The sequence below is a fragment of the Leguminivora glycinivorella genome, chromosome 6 (assembly GCF_023078275.1).
Source record: "Leguminivora glycinivorella isolate SPB_JAAS2020 chromosome 6, LegGlyc_1.1, whole genome shotgun sequence".
Lineage (NCBI taxonomy): Eukaryota > Metazoa > Arthropoda > Insecta > Lepidoptera > Tortricidae > Leguminivora > Leguminivora glycinivorella.
Genome location: NC_062976.1, coordinates 1,907,354 through 1,927,482, shown reverse-complemented (window position 1 = coordinate 1,927,482; position 20,129 = coordinate 1,907,354). Strand labels below are relative to the sequence as shown.

General features: G+C 41.0%; 1 protein-coding gene across 1 annotated transcript in view; it reads left to right on the top strand.

Annotated features, from left to right (window-relative positions):
* Positions 1-20,129, top strand: part of LOC125226930 (laminin subunit alpha-1) — a 159,943-nt gene that overhangs the window by 101,696 nt on the left and 38,118 nt on the right. The window contains exons 3-13 of the mRNA XM_048131111.1: positions 2,981-3,152; positions 3,510-3,671; positions 8,685-8,869; positions 9,320-9,440; positions 9,931-10,004; positions 10,845-11,093; positions 12,074-12,255; positions 12,558-12,819; positions 13,041-13,212; positions 13,504-13,713; positions 15,078-15,586. Coding sequence (XP_047987068.1) covers positions 2,981-3,152; positions 3,510-3,671; positions 8,685-8,869; positions 9,320-9,440; positions 9,931-10,004; positions 10,845-11,093; positions 12,074-12,255; positions 12,558-12,819; positions 13,041-13,212; positions 13,504-13,713; positions 15,078-15,586 — 2,298 coding nt within the window. The remainder of the gene's footprint in view (positions 1-2,980; positions 3,153-3,509; positions 3,672-8,684; positions 8,870-9,319; positions 9,441-9,930; positions 10,005-10,844; positions 11,094-12,073; positions 12,256-12,557; positions 12,820-13,040; positions 13,213-13,503; positions 13,714-15,077; positions 15,587-20,129) is intronic.

Sequence of the window (20,129 nt, the reverse complement as noted above, 5' to 3'; positions counted from 1 at the left end):
GAAGTTCTATAGACGTCTGCTGTGTGACGATGATGTGTCTGTCAAATGTGGTTGATGCAACTGGCCCTGTTATAAAACCGAAAAGGAAATTAGTAACTCGCGTCGACTCCCTTCGGTCGTGTTTTAATTTATCGCTACTCATTTCAGACTTCCTCTTTTTCGCACTTTTATCGTAATGTACAATTTCTCAAACATGCAATGAAATATTGTCTTTACGTTCCTTAAAATGGGCTGGGAAGTATCGCTTTTGGGCGCAACAACTCGAGAGGACTGTAAAGGGATTGCATATTATTTTTTAGGCCTAGGCCTGCAAAGTAACTTTTTTTTATAAAATATTGTCCTTTAGAGCATTTTTTTTTATTTCATTGTATGTTTGAGAAAAGCACTATACATGCCTCGGCGTGAAAACGGATTCCCGGCCTCGTATCCCTATCCCTATATACCCACTTGGCCGGAAATCCTCATTTTCCCGGCCTCTGATGTACTATTTCAAGCTGTTCTAAAAACAACCTGATTAGCACGGTATCTATTCGATTTAGCTTTATATGAATTTCTCCAAAGTAACGCCTGATTAACATTTTGACCACGATCACACCTGATGGTTAGTGATGATGCGGTTTACGGTGGAGCACGCTTACCTCGTAGATACCTATTTACTCTTGCTTTAAAGAGACCTGGATTGTACTCATGCGGAAACACAGACTCAGGCAGGGCATTCCACTCTTCAATTTGTTTGATGATGTCAAGACCTAAAATGTTATCTTATAATGTTACCTATCTAAAATGTTAAAAAGAAAATTTGATTTAAAGTATGCAATTCACGTGTTCACCGCTGATAAATCCATGGCGGATGCTAGTATTTTATAACGTCACACCTATAATGTTTATAAAACCGTTATCCATTGAAAGAAATTGCCATCGTTTCTCGGCTGAATAATGGATAAGACAGACATTGTGGCACCGATCCCGCTCGGCTTTCTACTCGGATCAATCAATCGATTATAAAAGACTGTTATTATGTTTAATATTTATAAAGTAATTGACGATGAATTAAAGATAGAGACGAATAGATAGATAAAGGCAAAAGCATGTTAGGCCGGCAACAGACAGTCTTAAATTTCATAATCTTAAAAAATCATAATCTTATGAAATCATAATCGAGTGCCTTGCCACACACATTCTTAAAATTCAGATTATTCGCAATCTGTCAGATTAATCTAAAAAAAATCATAATCTTAAAAATAAGACTGTGTGTGGACAGTTGCGAAATCGTATGGAAATCCGTGCACTCGACCTGATTTGATCATAAGCAGGCCTCGGATTATTTTTCGCATGGTAAGATGAAAGAAAACTATGGAGTCGATATTAAAACTAAACTTCAATTCATATTCATACTCATACTCACTAATTTTCTTAGTCCCGTAATACTTTTGTCCCTTGTGCAGGTTGACAGATCGAAAATGTTAATCGAAAATTAATCTTACTGAATGTAATTAAAATTATTTATGTGGTGTGATTTGGGAAGCCTTTTGCTTGGTAAAGGGTTACATTTGTACATACCCTGTAACTATATCAAATTAGTTACTATTTTGTTTGGTTCAGACTACTTTGTTGCGGTAAACGTAATGCTAAGTACTAGCTGATTTATCAAAAATCATTTGCATGTCAATGTCATGTCAATCATTCACGACGCGATAATAAATAAATAATAATAAATAAATATTATAGGACATTCTTACACAGATTGACTGAGGCCCACGGTAAGCTCAAGAAGGCTTGTGTTGTGGGTACTCAGACAACGATATATATAATATATAAATACTTATATACATAGAAAACATCCATGACTCAGGAACAGTTATCTGTGCTCATCACACTAATAAATGCCCTTACCGGGATTCGAACCCGGGACCGCGGCGTAGCAGGCAGGGTCACTTCCGACTGCGCCAGACCGGCCGTCACGACGCGATGTGTCACTTAATTATTTATTGCAATCGGTGCGTGCAATAATTACGTGAATGAGTATGAGTATGGATATAAATAACAATTTAATTTTAATATCGACTCCATAGTTTTCTTTCATCTTACCATGCGAAAAATAATCCGAGGCCTGATCATAAGATTATGATTTTTCAGATTATGAATTTTAAGACTGTCTGTTGCCGGGAGAGATGACTGTTGATTAATAGAGACGGAAGGGTGAACCCAAACAACGATCGTTGCATTGTGTGAAAGAGGATAATATGAGAAAGAAAGAAGTGATAAGATGACGAAAGATACAGAAGAATGGAAGAGGAAAACAAGTCTTACCGACTCGACATAACGCGGGATAAAGGTAGAAAAAAGAATAAGATCACAATTTTTTCACCACCCCAAAAGGTAAACGCTCTCTTTACTATTTGAACACAGATGGCTAAATTGCATTTAATCTATAAGAGCGCAAAGTAATTTCATACAAATTTTAACTTGATGTCTTAAGCGGGCTGGTAGATTTTACCTATAAATAATGATTTTGAATTATAAATATTGAATAAATTGATGGATTAGATTTATTTTGATGCATTATAGTTAGTGATTTGTTCGTGTTGGTGTGGGGGAAAATATTGTGTTTCACTCTGTGGCAAAGTTTGTTTAACCTTCGTGCCTTGAAACCCTCGCAACGTCGAACGTTCAAGATTCCACTTTTTAAACAACTCGCTTGCTTCGCTTACCTATCAATATTGGCACGTGCGGTTAAACAACAACTTTGTAAAACAAATAACTATAATTAAAGTGACATACATGCGGATATAAGTACGGATATGAATGAAGAGGAGAGTTATTTAACAAAATATATGTAAATATAAACGTAAGTTTTACGCGATTAAGTCCCGTTGTAATTTAATTTAATAATATGAGTGAAGATCGTGTTAGTTTAAATCAATATGAAATATATGTATACTGAAATATTTTCTATAAACTTAAAATGTCTTCATTACAGGAAGGCTTCTGGGGCCTCCGCGAAGGCGGCTGCAGACCGTGTTCCTGCGGCGCGGGGGCGGCAGCATGTGATCCTGTTACTGGCCAGTGCGCGTGCGCGCAGGGCGTTGGAGGCGACTCGTGTGATAAGTGCCTTAGGGGGTACTACGGGTTCGGACCTAATGGGTGTCTACGTAAGTGTCTGCTAAAGTAAGAGGTGTAGGAAGGTAGTGAGAGACATTGTCACACGGGGTTGGAGGTGACTCGTGTTTCCGTAACATAATGGTTCACAACCACATGGTCTTTAGTTTTTCAACCATACTTTTTTTACCGAATGTGTCTACCAGACAGTTGATTTTAATTTTCAAATTTTTCTGTTAATAAAAAAAGACAGAAAATTACATTGACACCATGCTGCACCTATATAAATCATTTATGTATTTTACGGGAGGCGTTATTTGTTGCATTGGAAATACTTATAAAAACAGACTGCTTAGTACCAGTTCTTATTTTTTAATTACTATTTCAATAACCTGCTCATTTTATTTCAGCTTGCCCCCCTTGTTCCGATGGAAAGGTCTGCTCCCCCGAAAACGGTCGCTGCGTGTGCCCGCCCCGCTCCAGAGGTCCCGGGTGCAAGCAATGCGCACCTGGCTTCTGGGCCAGGCCTGCTGGATGTAAACGCTGTTCCTGCGGACCTGGAGCTTCATCTGGTAAGTACTACTGTCATGTGACATCCACCCACTACTCCAGTGTTTTATAGAGGCCTAGCCCATGCACCCGTTCAGAGCGAATCTCAAAGGCGGGACGACAACTGGTAAGTAGTTACGTCCGTGTCACTCTTTAAAAAGCGTTTTAAAGAGTCTACACACAAACCCCACTACCCTCCACAAACACTCTCTGAAAAAGTGTTTAATAGACGCAAAGTCTCTGTGAAACCCTAGAAAAGCGACGCTCATGTGACACGTAAGAATTCCATAAAGAAGTATGGTCATACGTCAACGTCTGTGCTGCTCTTACCAGAAGGTCAGATCAGTAGAAAACGGTCGCTGCGTGTGTCCACCCCGCTCCAGAGGTCACGGATGCAAGCAATGCGCGCATGGCTTCTGGGCCAGACCTGCTGGATGTAAACGCTGTTCCTGTGGAGCTTGAGCTGCTTCTGGTACGTGGTTACACTCTTGAGACACCCTTTTAGAGGAACTGGCGATATGGGCAACCTTTAGAGAGCGTTATATGAAGGCAATCCACATGACGTGACACTCGTTAAAGAGTGTTTTATATAGGCTATCCCTGAAAAACTAATCTCTCACTTGACAAAATCCAAGACCCTCTTATAGACGCTATGGTCAATCATGTCAGTGTGTATAGTCAGTCTGCCCACCCCGCTCCAGAGGTCACGGGTGCAAGCAATGCGCGCCTGGCTTCTGGACCAGGCCTGCTGGATGTAAACGCTGTTCCTGCGGACCTGGAGCTGCTTCTGGTAAGTGCCTACACTCTTGTGACACCCTTGAAGCGCAATTCTACGCTACGAGTTGCTTGTGGCAATATGGGGTATGGGCTATGTATAGTTTGTATAGTCTGCCCTGCCCGTCTAGAGATCCCGGTTGTAAGCAATGCGCGCCTGGCTTCTGGATCTGTATCTGGTGAGTGGCTTCACTCTTGTACAGCAACTGGCAATTACAGAGTATGTGTAGTCAGTCTGCCAACCCCGCTCCAGAGGTCTCGGTTGCAATAATGCTAACGATTCCTCTGAGTACTCCCCATTAAACTTGCGATAGAAACGCAGAGCATTACCACTTCTCAACGCAACGCTAAAGTCGAGTCGATCAAAAATATGCTGGCAGTTGGCAATTCGGGTCGCTCTTCGTTGAATGCGAACCTGAGAGCGAAACTGAGTATTCCATGTGGTTATGCCTGCGTTTTAAAAGGCAAAGCGCATATGATATAATTATACTTTAAAATGTAACTAGAGATGACTATGCTCCTCGCCAATTAAATAGTTCATATCAAATAAAAAGGGCAAAGTTTGCTATTAATTATAGTTAAGAACATGACCCAAATTAGTCGGCGAGATAACTTTATTACACGCTCTGCAATCACGTTTCCTGTTAAATGATCAATCACGATTGCTCAATTGACTAATAACAGTTACGATATTGTTTTATGTATGTTTCTGTACCGTGCCCTTTGACGCCAATACGCTGAATTGTCACTGTAACGTCAGATTGATGCAATTCCTATAAAGATGCAGCTGAATTGCATTCCGGCTGTGTCGGCCTTAACATATCGGCAATACGTCAAAAGGAAAGGTTATTCTCATCACGGATATTCCGATTCTTGCATTTTCTTTGTGTAGGTACTTATGTTTCCTGATGGAAGATGCCTAGGCTATTTAGAAAATTCCTAGTTATCTAAACAAAATTCAACAAGCAGAAACAAATAAAGCAGCCAAATAGCACATACCTTGTACTTTTGGCACTTGAAAAAAGTGTAAACAAACCGGAGCTGTCAAATTTGAGGGTTGTTTATTAGGTAACGTTTGGTTCCTGATTTTTTTTCTCTATTTAAAAATAATTGAGGTCACTACTATTTTCCATTTCATTCCACTAACATGTAATTTCGTTTAATTTGACGAAACGTATACACCTTCACGAATACAAACATATCGTCATTAACATTTAATGAATTGAATAAGTATTATTATTTTCTTCAGGGAATCATCTACCAAAAAGTACCTAATTTTGCAGAGGTTTAAAACTCATGGTTGCATTTTAATCTGGGTGTAACTCCGGTTTCACATTATCCGATCCGATATCGGATGTCGGAAGGATTTCGATGGAAAAATCCAAGATGGCGCCTGTATTGTATGGGATATCGGTCCTACATCCGATATCGGATCGGATAATGTGAAAACGCACTAACTCCACTAAAATATAAATTTATCTGTCTGACATTTGCCATTGCTTGTTATGAATCATCATCATCATCATCTGTTCCGAGTTCGATATTTGTGTTGATGATTGTTATATTTATGTTTTTTAGGGTTCCGTACCAAAAAGGTACAAAAGTAACCCTTATGGCGACGCTTTGTCCGTCTGTCTGTATGTCTGTCACATTTCTAAATATCTCGAGAACTACTTACGCTATCGATTTGAAATTTGGAACAGTTATGAACATTTTAAACCTCTACAAGCTGAAACTATTATTAATATTGTCTTCGGTTACCGCGATAGTTACTCATGAAATAAAACTATGGAAACGGATTAAATCGCGTATAATGAATTTAAAATACATCCCGACGTTTCGAACTCTTTACAGCGTTCGTGGTCAACGTGGTGGTTCTATTAAAACTTATTTCAAGCCTATGAAGAAGATGTCCCAATTCCTGAGGCCTGTGAAATGTCAAACTCCTCTACAAAGCGCGGGAGTGTACAGGCTAGACTGTGAGTGCGGGCTGTCATATGTGGGACAGACGAAACGAAGCATTTCCACACGGGTGAAGGAACACATAGCGGATGTCAAGCACCGTCGGCAAAGGTCTGCAGTCTCTGAACATGTCATGGATAAAGTCAATCATGCTATAAAGTTTGACAAGCCTCTAGTTCTCGCTAAGGAGAAGCGATATATACCCAGAATGTTGCGAGAGGCCATTGAGATCAAGAAATATCCAAACTTTAATAGAGAGGATGGCTTTACTTTACCACCGGCTTGGGATCCAGTAGTACATCTGATAATGGAACAAGCACGACGAAGGCTGTGAGGCATTTGTGTTGTATGGTGTTGGACATTTGCAGTTTGTTTCTTTGTCAATTTTGTGTAGATTAATTGGTTAATTATTTTTTTTTTAACAGAGTAATGGTAAAATTTTTTGAATATTGTATAACTGGCTTTATTAATAGTGTGTGAACCTGCCTTAGAAATCTATATTATTTGTGGTCATGGTTCGTTAATATTTCTTGTAAGTGGGTAGCTTTTGCACATTTTAATTTTTACTCAGTCACCCGTTGACCACGAACGCTGTAAAGAGTTCGAAACGTCGGGATGTATTTTAAATTCATTATACGCGATTTAATCCGTTTCCATAGTTTTATTTCATGAAACTATTATTTTTAAAAATATATTAATATTAATTATGCAGTTATATTGTGCAGTTCAGCACAGGATTAATGCAGGATGGATGAAATGGCGACAGGTTACAGGCACAACCTGTGATCCCCGAATGCCTCTCAGGCTGAAGGGGAAAATTTATAAATCAGTTATCCGACCTGTCGTCCTGTATGGAAGTGAGTGCTGGGCCACCAAGACGAATGATGAGAGAAGACTGCATGTGAATGAAATGAGAATGTTGCGATGGATGTGTGGTGTGACAAGACTGGATAGGATTCGGAATGAGTATATAAGAGGAAGCCTGAAAGTAGCGCCAGTGACAGAGAAATTGAGAGGAAGTAGATTAGCATGGTATGGGCATGTAATGCGGAGGGATGAAAGCAATGTTATAAAACGAGTGGTTAATATGAAAGTGGATGGATACAATGGTAGTGGAAGGCCTAAGAAAAGATGGATGGAATGTGTGAACAACGATATGAGAGTGAAAGGTATTATTAGTATGGAAATGACGGCTGATAGAGAGAAATGGAGGAAGATGATCTGCTGCGCCGACCCCAAATAATGGGAAAAGGGCAAGGGAATGATGATGATGATTAATATTAATTATAGAAAATAGCCAAAATGGAAGGGGGGCAAACTGTAAATGTCAAGTTACTAGGTCAAGTGGGGTATCATTAGAAAGAGCTCAAATTGTACATATCAAAACTATTTTTTATAATTTTTTTGTAGTGGAAAATAAAAAGAATTATGAAGGAAAATGTAAAAAATAAAATACTATCCCCTTAATACTTTCCGAACTTTACCAACTAAAAATTATGACTTTTTACGAAATATTGGTTTTAAGCTAAATTTTACAGGAAAAGGTTTCTGGCCTTAAAAGGTTCACTATCCCTGGATCTGTCAAATTTGACGGCTCCGGTTTGTTTACACTTTTTTCAAGTGCCAAAAGTACAAAGTATAGACCCTACTCATAGTGTTCTGTTCCTGCCGGTGAGTAAGGCTGCCAGAGCTCAATGAGGGTGCGGTGTGCTGATGACGGGAGGACTTACGGAACTAACTTGTTCCGTCTATTGTCCTTTGTGTCGTCGGCAACCCGAACCCTCCTTAGAACTTGTAAATTCCTTTTTGCTGTGTACTTAACACAGCAAAAGGGAGTGTACATTTGTACAAGTTTCTAATAGGGTGGCAACGCGCTTGTGACACTGTTTGAGTTGCAGGCGTCCATAGGTTACGGTGACCGCTTTACATCAGGCGGGCCGTATGCTTCTTTGCCACCGACGTAGTATTAAAAAAAACGCCTGCCTACAACAACCACAAACGTATTTTATTTTTAACCGACTTCAAAAAAAGGAGGAGGTTTTCAATTCGACTGAATGTTTTTCATTTTACCTTTGACCTTTACTTTAATTTTTCTAAGTTAAAGAAAATAATTTGTACTTATCTCTCAAATAATATCAGGCAGGCAAACATGGTCGCGTGATAAACGATGTAAACGTCATGACGTCCTGTTCGCACTATTTGTAAGAGCGATAGGGACGCACCGATGCGATAAAGTTTATCCAACAAGTGTACTACGCCCGTAAAATATCAGTCACAAATAATATTTTTTTAATTCTCAGACACCTGCGACCCTCTCACCGGGCAATGCAAGTGCCGCGCCGGCTGGGCCGGGGCTTCCTGTGACGTTTGCGCTCTTGGCCACTTCGGGCCGAGGTGTAAACCTTGCCTCTGTCATCCAGACGGCAGCGCGCAGTGCGAGAACGGAGTGTGTGGCTGTGATGATAACGGGCAGTGTTTCTGTAAGGTAAGATTTCATGTGACATGTGTGAGCTTGGTCCTTCGAGCTGCGATGTAAACCTTGCCTTTGTCATCCTGACGGGAGCGCTCAATGCGAGAACGAAGTGTGTGAGTGTGATGATAACGGACAGTGTTTCTGTAAGGCAAGTTGATGATATTGACCGGGGCGTCATGTGATTTGCGAATTGGCCACTTCAGGCCGAGGTGTAAACCTTGCCTCTGTCATCCGGACTGGAGTGCACAGTGCAAGAACGGAGTGTGTGGGTATAATGATAACGGTAAGGTAAGTGTGTTGCGTGTTATGTGCCCTTGGCCACTTCGGGCCGCGATGTAAACCTTGCCTTTGTCATCCGGACGGCGGCGCTAAGTGCATCAACTTACCTTACAGAAGTGTAAGGTAAGTTGATGCACTTAGCTTCAGCTGTCTTCAATATTATAACTATAATTGTTTTTTCAGGCGAACGTAGTGGGTGAGAAGTGCGACCAATGCCGACCAGGTACCTTCGGACTGTCTGCTTCGCCAACTGGTTGTACTGAGTGCTTCTGCTTCGGAAGGAGTGCGCACTGCACACAGGCAGGTTACTTCTCTAGTAATATAAATATTGGCTCCACTTTTTATAGCCAAAGGCCTCCAATGAAACGTGCCAAGCTATCTAGGGTAGAGCAAGGGCATACTTACCGAGGTGCAAATATCTATTCACGGTTAATTTTTATTTGTTAAATGATAATTATTTGATAAATGATTCTTTTTGGAGCATCTTTTAGAGTTTATCCTCGGAGCCAACGTTCATTACGCGAACTCCTGAGGATTTTTTGCAAAACGGAGTACCTAATAAATATTGATTGACGTACCTAGTGACCAATATATGTATTCTCTGCGTCTCCCGGAAGTTTCGCCCAAACACGTCCAGATCTGGTGAAATTAGATATTCGAGATTTATAAGTATTTTGAAAAACGACCACCTATAGCCTGATGTATCCTGTAATCTTATGACAGTAATCATTGTTGAGTTGTAGATGGTTGTCTATTTAGTGAAAATGTAATTGTAATGGTTATTCTATAGGCAGGACTCACTCGGGCAGCATTACATGCCGCGGCGCCGGCGCACGTCACGTTGGTCCAGGGCGACAGTATTAAATCAGTAAGTTTACAACATTTCTTAAATTTATTCAAATACTATCACCTGCAAAAGAGCATGGCGAATTTATCAATGACTCCATTCATAATTTCTCCTTGCACTTGCAGCTGATAGTACCTAGGGTTTTAGGATTCCCCTGAAAACTTGGATCCGTTTTTTATGATAATCATAGGCGATAATCATAGGCCACAAGCAGGCGAGCCATCACCTCCGCCCATGGACACAAACCAAGATTAGAAACCCTGCGTTAATGTTCTTTTCTTGAAGTTTGAATTTATCCAGAAATACTGCAGACGGCAGTTCCTCCATGAAAATTCAGCCTAGAATTATCCTGATATTTATTTACATAAAAGACTTTATTCATGATGAATGATGATCATATAACTTGTACGGACAAGTACAAATGACAATAACACGTATTTACCTAAAAGTGTATATCTCGATTATTTTGGGCGTCCGTGAGCGGTATACCTACTTAGTGATCGTTTTCTGTTTTTTTCGTCCGTCAGACGGACCAGACTCTGCTCGTTACAGATGTAGTACGAAAAGGGTTTAATTCGTATTTTTCCGGAAACGTTCGTATTTGTCATGCTAGTTCAGTCAATGTCAGTACAGATGTAGTGCGGAAAGATTTGCCTTCGAATTGTTACGGAAACGTACGAACGTGTCATGTTATTTCAATCAGTGTCAATATAAGATGTACTGACATTGACTGAACTAGCATGACAAATACGAACGTTTCCGAAGGAAACCCTTTTCGCACTCCAGATTGTATCCTGCTATATCACATAGAACTACTCTTTGGTCAGGAATATGTGATAGCCTTACCCTCTTCTTCCACAGGTAGATCAAGACTCTCTCCTAGCCATCCACACTCACGCTCTCGACTCCACCATAGCCCTCCCTTGGCCCCCAGTCCCCGTCTACATGGAGCTAGACAAGCGGTTCCTGGGGGACCGGGTGACGTCATACGGGGGCTTCCTCCGGTTCAGGGTGGAGGAGGAGGGGGGAGAGAGTTTAGATGAGGAGACTATGAGGAGGTTCCCGCTGGTTAGAGTGTATGGGAGGGATATAGTTCTGGATTATTATGAGGTAAGTATTTTTAATATAGCAGGGTGAAGACCCTTAGTGTGGTAACGGAAAACACCGCTTCAAGAAAGTAACTGGCTTTAGGTTTTCTTACCATATTTCCTTTGTTTTTAAAATCTCCAGCATATCTATGATCATATTGTTTTAAAATATTAATACATATGAGAGTTCTCAAGAGACCACAATTACCGACACGAAGCATTTTGTCGAGAGTTTAAATTGAAATAAAGTAAGTAACACAATTTGAGTCTTAAAGTACCTATTAAAAAAATATTCCCCGTGTGGTGACGGGTTAAGATTTCACCACCCCCTTTCTTCCCGTGGGTGTCGCAGACGTCGACTGTGTCTGTCACTGCAATGGCACAATTTCGATTTCTGTCAACCCCTTTTTGCCAAGGGTGGCACTGAAACTTTAGTAGTTCATGTGCTCTGCCTACCCCTTTATGGGATACAGGCGTGATTATATGTTGTATGTATGGGAAAATATTTTTATGCGTCCCATAGATCATATACTAAAGTAGCGCAGCAACGCAAAGTTTTTGCTAACTACCTACTGATTTATTTTTGTCTGATTTCTCTTTTACTTAAATATGCCTATTATTGCCTGTGTGGTGACGGGTTAAGAATTTCACCACCCCCTTTCTTCCCGTGGGTGTCGTAGAAGGCGACTATGGGATATGGGTTAAATTGTGGTGTAGGCGAGAGGCTGGCAACCTGTCACTGCAATAGCACAATTTCGTTTTCTATCAACCCCTTTTTGCCAAGAATGGCACTGAAACTTTAGTAGTTCATGTGCTCTGCCTACCCCTTTATGGGATACAGGCGTGATTGTATGTCCCATAGATCATATACTAAAGTAGCGGTAACGTAATTTTTTTGCTAACTACCTACTGATCTATTTTTCTCTGATTTCTCTTTTACTTAAATATGCCTATTATTATTTTTATTCCCAACACTTCACTTTTTCTTTTTTTTTTTTTCAGCGCACCCCACCCATAAACAACACCCACGGCATCCGCCTCCACGAGTCGCTATGGCGGGTGCGCGCGCGCAACGATCTGCAAGCCACTCGCGCCGCCCTCATGCTAGCCCTGAGGAAGGTGGAACGGATACTTGTTCGAGTCACCACGAGAGCGCCCAAGCATGATGATAATGTTCACGCACTGTAAATCGCTTTCCACTTTATACCTCTTGAATAATATTTATACTTTCTATATTTTTTTTATTATGGTAGGGGTAGGGGGCCGGGGGGTAATATTCTTCCTGATCTTCAAAACTGAGACTGGAATTTTGCCATTTTTCTGCTCAAAAATGTTGCTCAATTCAGCTTGCAAAAAATGTCAGAAACATCATCAAAATTCAATTGCACATAGAAAAACCTGCGTACTAAACAGATTCAGAAGTTTAGAATAGGCACACGAATATTGATACCAAATACCGTAATAACAGAATTCATTTTCATTTCAGACTCCTCAACGTGTCTCTAGACACAGCGATCCCCGGCTTCAGTCGCTCTGAGCCAGCCCTAGGCGTGGAGCTCTGCTCCTGCCCTACTGGTTACTCCGCGCCATCTTGCCACGAACCCGCTATCGGGTTCTGGATGCCTCCAGTTAAAGTTCATCTTGATAGTGTGGCTGGGACTATAGTCATTAGGCTGGAAGGAGACGCTAAGCCTTGCGACTGCAATGGAAGAGCTGTCAGCTGTGACCGTGACACTGGACATTGTGTGGTAGGTATTTTATCTAAATAACTTGAACCTTATTAGTGTGTTGATCCCAAGTATTGGGTGTTGTTCTTCTAGGGTGATTGTGATATGCAGAGAGGCAGAATAAGTGAGATATCCTTAAAATTGGACATGCCACGTATATTAAAGTGCACTGCAAGACTGAAACTTGTAATTCAATGTAGACATATACAATTTTAATCTAAGCAACATATCATGTATTCCAGAACTGTACCCATGGAACTGGTGGTCCACGCTGCGACCGCTGTGCCGAAGGTCACCACGGGGCTCCAGATGCTCCAGGCGGCTGCCAAGCGTGCCCCTGTCCATCCAGGGCTAGGAACTTTGCATCAGCATGCGCCATGCAAGGAGGACGGCTGCAGTGTCTTTGTAAACCGGGTAAGATTTGTTCTAAAATGGTTATGGAACAAACCTAATGCCATCCGTACAAAGGAAGAGACATTTTGAGTTCGTTTGCGTCATGCAAGATAGACTGCACTGGTTGTGCAAACCCTCGTAAGATTTGTTGTTAAACTATTTGACAATAGGTATTCAATATCATTAAGTCCTGGGTTATAACAAGCTGGTGACGGGGAAGGTATTTTATTTCTTTTTCCCATTTTTTATACTCTCAGAAAACTACTGCTGAGCTGTCTGAGCTGTGTTTATAGTAACCTATTCCGTTTTCAGGTTACGCCGGCACAGACTGCGAGTTATGTGCCGCCTCCTACTACCGCTTAACAGACGGCGCCTGTGCGCCCTGCGCGTGCGACGTTGCCGGCTCGCTATCTCCCCAGTGTGACGGCCGCGGACGGTGCAGATGTCATGATTTCGCGACGGGAGATAAATGTGATAGGTGTAGAGGAGCCAGGCTGTGGATGGATGGAGGTGGATGTCGACGTGAGTACTTTTAAAACACTTACAATCTATACTATGTTTGTACCGTTGCCGGCTCGCAATCTCCTCAGTGTGACGGCCGCGGACGGTGTAGATGTCAGGATTTTGGGACGGGAGATAAATGTGATAGTTGTAGAGGAGCCAGGCTGTGGATGGATGGAGGTAGCTGCAGACGTAAGTACTTTTTTATAACATATACTAAGTTTGTGCCGGTGCCGGATCGCAATCTCCCCAGTGTGACGGCCGCGGACGGTGTAGATGTCAGGATTTTGGGACGGGAGATAAATGAGATAGTTGCAGAGGAGCCAGGCTGTGGATGGATGGAGGTGGCTGCAGACGTAAGTACTTTTTTATAACATATACTAAGTTTGTGCCGGTGCCGGATCGCAATCTCCCCAGTGTGATGGCCGCGGACGGTGTAGATGTCACGATTTCGCTATAGGCGATAAGTGTGATAGGTGCAGAGGAGCTATTGTCCCAGAGCTGTAAGAACCTCTTTTTGACACATGACAGCGTCCACACGACGTAAACTCGCGCAACTTAATGAAATTTTAAATAAAATCCTGTAATAATATTTAATAAAATCAAGTACTTAAAAACAATATTTCGCTTACTTTAAACATAATCTAACACATATTACATTTTTGCGGATTTTCGTTAGTGAGTATTTTACGATATTAATTTATCACGCAGGATTTACTTATTATGTCATTTATCATTCATTTTTATTTTTAAACCAGTGCTGTGGCAGAATCTGTCATTTCGATTCAAATGACATTTCAGTAAGTCGGTAGAAATCGTATATTTGTTTTAGCGCCTCCTTGTACATGGGGCCTAATCGATTCAACCAATTCGAAATTAATCGTTAGATTTAGCAAACGATACGTCTTAGCCACATCGCAACATACTTCAAAACAAATGTGTCAAAAATGTGAACTTACAAATCCGGGACAATAGGCTGTGGATGGATGGAAGCGGATGTCGACGTGAGCACTTTAACCCTTATATCTCCAATCCCTGCGAAGTTGCCAGTTTGCTTTCTCCCCAGTGTGACTGACATGACAGGCAAATTTAATTAATTCAGAGAACCAAAATCATAAATGGATGGAGACGGTTGTAGATTTAGGTTACGTCACCCTATTTTATTATATTCCGATTAATCTTTCTATCTCACATAAAGGTGCTCATAATAATATCATTAATCAAGAGGGGAGGACTTCATGCCAAGTGTGACAGTCCTTATTATAGCTAGTTTTCCCCTATGAAAACGTGATACATGGAGAGGGTAATACCTGTATGATTGCCAACGATGTGATATTAAACTAAATACCGTAATTATGAGCTAATAAAACATGATTTATCTACAGCTTGCGACGACTGCACAACAACTCTCCTCGATTCCATCGACCACCTCACCTCGGATCTCCGTTCGCGCGCCGATCTCACCGAACTCAGCCGCATACCCCAGCCCTACCCCGCCGTCCGAGAATACGCACACAACACCACACAGCTACGCAACTCTCTATACCACTACCTCAACACTGTCGACCATTCTAGAAACGTCGAGAATGATGTGAGCAACTTGGAAGCGTCTGAACACAGGATTTTTACCGATTTGCACGCTTTGAAAGAAGATGCAGAAACAAAAGAAGACGCAGCGAAATCTTTAAGTTTAGAAAGCATGAGCGGCTTAGAAGAAGTGTTAAAGCAGAGACAGAAGCTGGGGGAACAGGTGGCGGTGTTGGATGATTTTGCGAGGGGGGAGAGACATTTGGGGGCTCATCGGGCAGTTAAGGAGGCGAGACATCTATTGAGGAATATTAAAGACGTGAAGCTGGGTGATTATATTGCTGGGGCTAATGATGTTTATGATTCGGTAAGTAAATTTTAACCTTTAGACAATGTTCGACCTAACGAGTATGATCATTGACCCTCTTTTTAGGGTTCCGTAGTCAACTAGGAACCCTTATATATAGTTTCGCCATGTCTGTCTGTCCGTCCGTCCGTCCGTCCGTCCGCGGATAATCTCCGCAACCGTTAGCACTAGAAAGCTGAAATTTGGTACCAATATATATATCAATTACGCCGACAAAGTGCAAAAATAAAAAATGGAAAAAAATGTTTTATTAGGGTACCCCCCCTACATGTAAAGTGGGGCTGATATTTTTTTTCATTCCAACCCCAACGTGTGATATATTGTTGGATATGTATTTAAAAATTAATAAGGGTTTACTAAGATCGTTTTTTGATAATATTAATATTTTCGGAAATAATCGCTCCTAAAGGAAAAAAAAGTGCGTCCCCCCCTCTAACTTTTGAACCATATGTTTAAAAAATATGAAAAAAATCACAAAAGTAGAACTTTATAAAGACTTTCTAGGAAAATTGTTTTGAACTTGATAAGTTCAGTAGTTTTTGAGAAAAATACGGAAAACTACGGAACCCTACACTGAGCGTGGCCCGACACGCTCTTGGCCGTTTTGTATCTTTTCCGAATTAGAATCATTATAACTATTTAACTGAGCACCAAGAAGACTAAACTCAGAACCAAGACTATTTTTGCCAAATTAAGGGTTAAATATCTTAATATTAATGTGTATCTTTCTCAAGAACAAGTTATCACCTTGCCACCTACCGTGGGTACTTGTTTATATGTACAAGTTAGCATGTTATTTCGTTGTTACGGTAAAGCGATTATGTGCTACGTTTTCGTTAAGAACGTCACATGTAATTAAATTATGATGATGACACTTTATTTTATTTATTTATTTATTTATTTATACAAGGAATTCCAACAGCTATGAATGATACAATATACATTTAGAAAAGCAATACAGAGCCAATTATAGGAACTCACAAATAGAGACTGGATGGATAGTTTTTACACAATAATTTTAATTATGATACACAATACACATGCACATGTGATCGAGATACCTAGTACATTGGATATCCTAATCCTAAGTGGTATTAAGTAACTCGAAGTAAGAAACAAGATAGGTATAATGAATGAATACCTATTTGATACTAAGGTACATTAAGTATACATTATGTTGACTTCATTGGGTAGAACATATAAGTAAGACAATTATCAGTTGAATGAACAACGTGGACCAGACACAAAGTATTACAAATTACAGATTAGACTCCAAGGCATCAACAGACTGGCACATCACTACCTGCAGCATGATGTTTAGAAGCAAGATTGACTAGATTGCGCCTTATTTATTATCACCAAATGTTCTTGAATCCAAACATCGTTGATTGATTTCATCTCCCGAAAATAATATAGCTATATTTCACTTGTGACAAATAGTATAATTATACTATATGTTTCTACCTATGTAAATTTAAAAACGCTACATTTAGGTGTCCGTGCCTTTGCTTGAACCACTAATGAGATTAACACCTTCATAACTCGGCCCTAATCGAGTGAATTCCTCGACTAGTAGCGCCATCTGGCGCGCCAGTCAAGTACTAGTGTCGCCCGGTTACCAGCGCTCGGCTGCTTTTTCCTCAGTACGCTTTTGTAACTCGGCCGAGCAACACGTTTACAAAAGCAAGTCTTAAAAAGTTCGAAAAATTTAAAACATCGAAAAAATTATGATTACTTCTAACTTCGTGATATTCCGCTCGGTGCCTTTGGCCCAGCGACGAGACGCAGTGACCTCCTGTAGGCACCGTCATAAATACGCGGATACATATGCCTCACTCACGTGAGACTGACATGGCGTCGTCCCGTGAGACGACAGACGTCGTCCTGTGAGACGACAGACGTCGTCCCATGAGACGACAGACGTCGTCCTGTGAGACGACAGACGTCGTCCCGTGAGACGAAAGATGTCGTCCCGTAAGACGATAGACGTTGTCCTGTGAGACGACAGACGTCGTCCTGTGAGACGACAGATGTCGTCTCGTGAGACAACAAACGTCGTCCCGTGAGACGAAAGACGTCGTCCTGTGAGACGACAGGCGTCGTCCCGTGAGACGACATGACGTCGTCCAGTGAGATGACATGGCGTAGTCCCGTGAGACAACAAGCGTCGTCCCGTGAGACGACAGGTGTCGTCCCGTTAGACGACATGGCGTCGTGCCGTGACACGACAGGCGTCGTCCAATGAGACGACATTGCATTGTCCCGCGAGACGACAGGGTTGTTCCTGTGTGGTGGCATGGAGACGATGAAGAAAATTGACAGCGATGGGACGCAGTGTAATCCTATGCACCGTCATAAAGAATATAAGGGACAAATGCCACACTCACGTAAGACGAGACAGAGCGACGTCCCGTGAGACGACATAGGTTCGTCCCTTGAAAAGTCATAGCTTCACCTCGTGAGGTGACAGGACACAAGAGATGTCTTGAAACGACAGATGAGGTTCCATTAGATAACCTGGCCTATGAAAAGATAGGGCCCACGATCCGATAGGGCATCGCCTCGTGAAATGACAAAGGAGATCATTCATTGTGCAGACATGATTCGTCATTAGAGACAACATGAGTAAAGTTGTGCTGTGCGAAAAAGTACACTGTCATATAAATTGACAAGCGTCGCCCCGTGAAAGATTAAACTTTGCAGCGACTTGGAATTTGGATTTCGTTGCCCTATGCGATGATTTACGACATCCTGTGAGAACCCATTGGGTTATTACATGCTATGCACTAATTCACCTTTCGTGTCATGAGACGAGCGTTATGATCACGAGGCAAAATGTTGTATTTGTACTCGAATCTCAATGAGGTTATGTCGCTTTAACATCTACTTTGCGGTAATTAGCACAACTCTTAACTAAACATACTTTGTATAAGGTATTTCTAAACATATGTACTTCGTAGAAGGTCTTTCGAATCAGAACCATAGCGTACGTGTTAACCTGAGACATACACAATTACACTTCATTGTCTTATTAGACAAAAATCATCACGTGATGGGTTCCCATAAGTGGGGTCGTTTTAGACAGGTAAAGTGAACGACATCGGCGTCGTCTCAATTGCCTAATTAGCTAATACATTATCAGCGTGGTCACCTGACCAACAGATGAATGATTGTGAGGAATGTCCAAATTTCTCTCACTTGTGAATATCTGAACGGCTATAATGATGACGAATGTGTGATCCAATTACTGTAAAGCAACGCCGTTATTGCCAACCTAATTTGTCATGTCAACTTTTAGAATGCTCGTCATGATAGAGGTTGATTAGGTTTGACGTTGTGAAAATCCACTTCCACATCTAAAAACGTGTGGGTGGAGCTTCGGTAGCAATTAACTAGCACTTTGTTGCCAGATACTAAGCGAATTAAGAAATATACATAATAGTGATGCTAAACAGAATGAAAAACCACTTTATATTACAAAGCCCTTCTTGTCCAATCAGAAAGAGAGAGGGGGAGGCGAAGATACCAATGGGAAAAAGAAAATCCATTAATTTATGCCACTGTTTTACGCTATTCCTAGAGTGCAGATTCTTTTAAATGAATGATTAGAGCTCTAGTCTCATCAACTCACGGGCGTCAATAATTGACGCATGGTCTTGGGTCTTGATACGGACTTTAGAAATGCAGAAGAACCACTCAGGTACTTAGCAAATGTTGACTATTAGCTACAAAATAACTTACCGCAAAGGAAAATTCTTGTACTAGGCTCATTACTCTGTGAAACCTGGATATTCGTCTGTATTTCAGCAAACTTATAGCTGTCCGGCTGAAACATCCAGTCGGACTAATGGCGGATAATGTTCCAGTATATGTTGTTCAGTATACCGAACTGACAAAAGTATTACTTCTGTAACAATCGACCCAGTAGAGACTTCTGAACCAATTTATTTAGAAATAAAAAGCTACAGCTCGGAAAGTTTTCTAAGTACGATATATACATATATGTACTACAAATTGACCTCAAATTGCCGTTAATCGACCAACGGTTAGAATACTCTATAATGCATTATTACTAACGTTAGCTAGACCAAGGTTACAGACAATCCTTGAAGAGGTTAATTACAAAGACAACAAACTCGTACCGGAAATTGACTCCCAAATATATACGATATTTTGTGGATAGTTTGGCAAGATGACTTAAAGGATATGTTATTTAGTACAATAGCATTTTAGTATGCCTTGTGGCATTGTTACTCAGGACGGACTCTCGTCGTAAAAAGATTTGTCGGTTGCCCAGTTCGATGGCGTAATGTTACGAATCCTATGTTTCTATAAATAACTAACGAATTAGATTAAAGAGACGACCGAACAATATTCTCAAACTATTTACAGCGAAGAACTATGGCTTACATCTCTTGACCGAAGTAAATGAAGTTGGTCCTAAACTTAAACAACTACACAAAACAAAGCAAGAAACCGTGTAGGTAAATTGTATTCAAAGTGCTTATTTGTTGTATGATATATCGAAAACACTTTAAGCTCA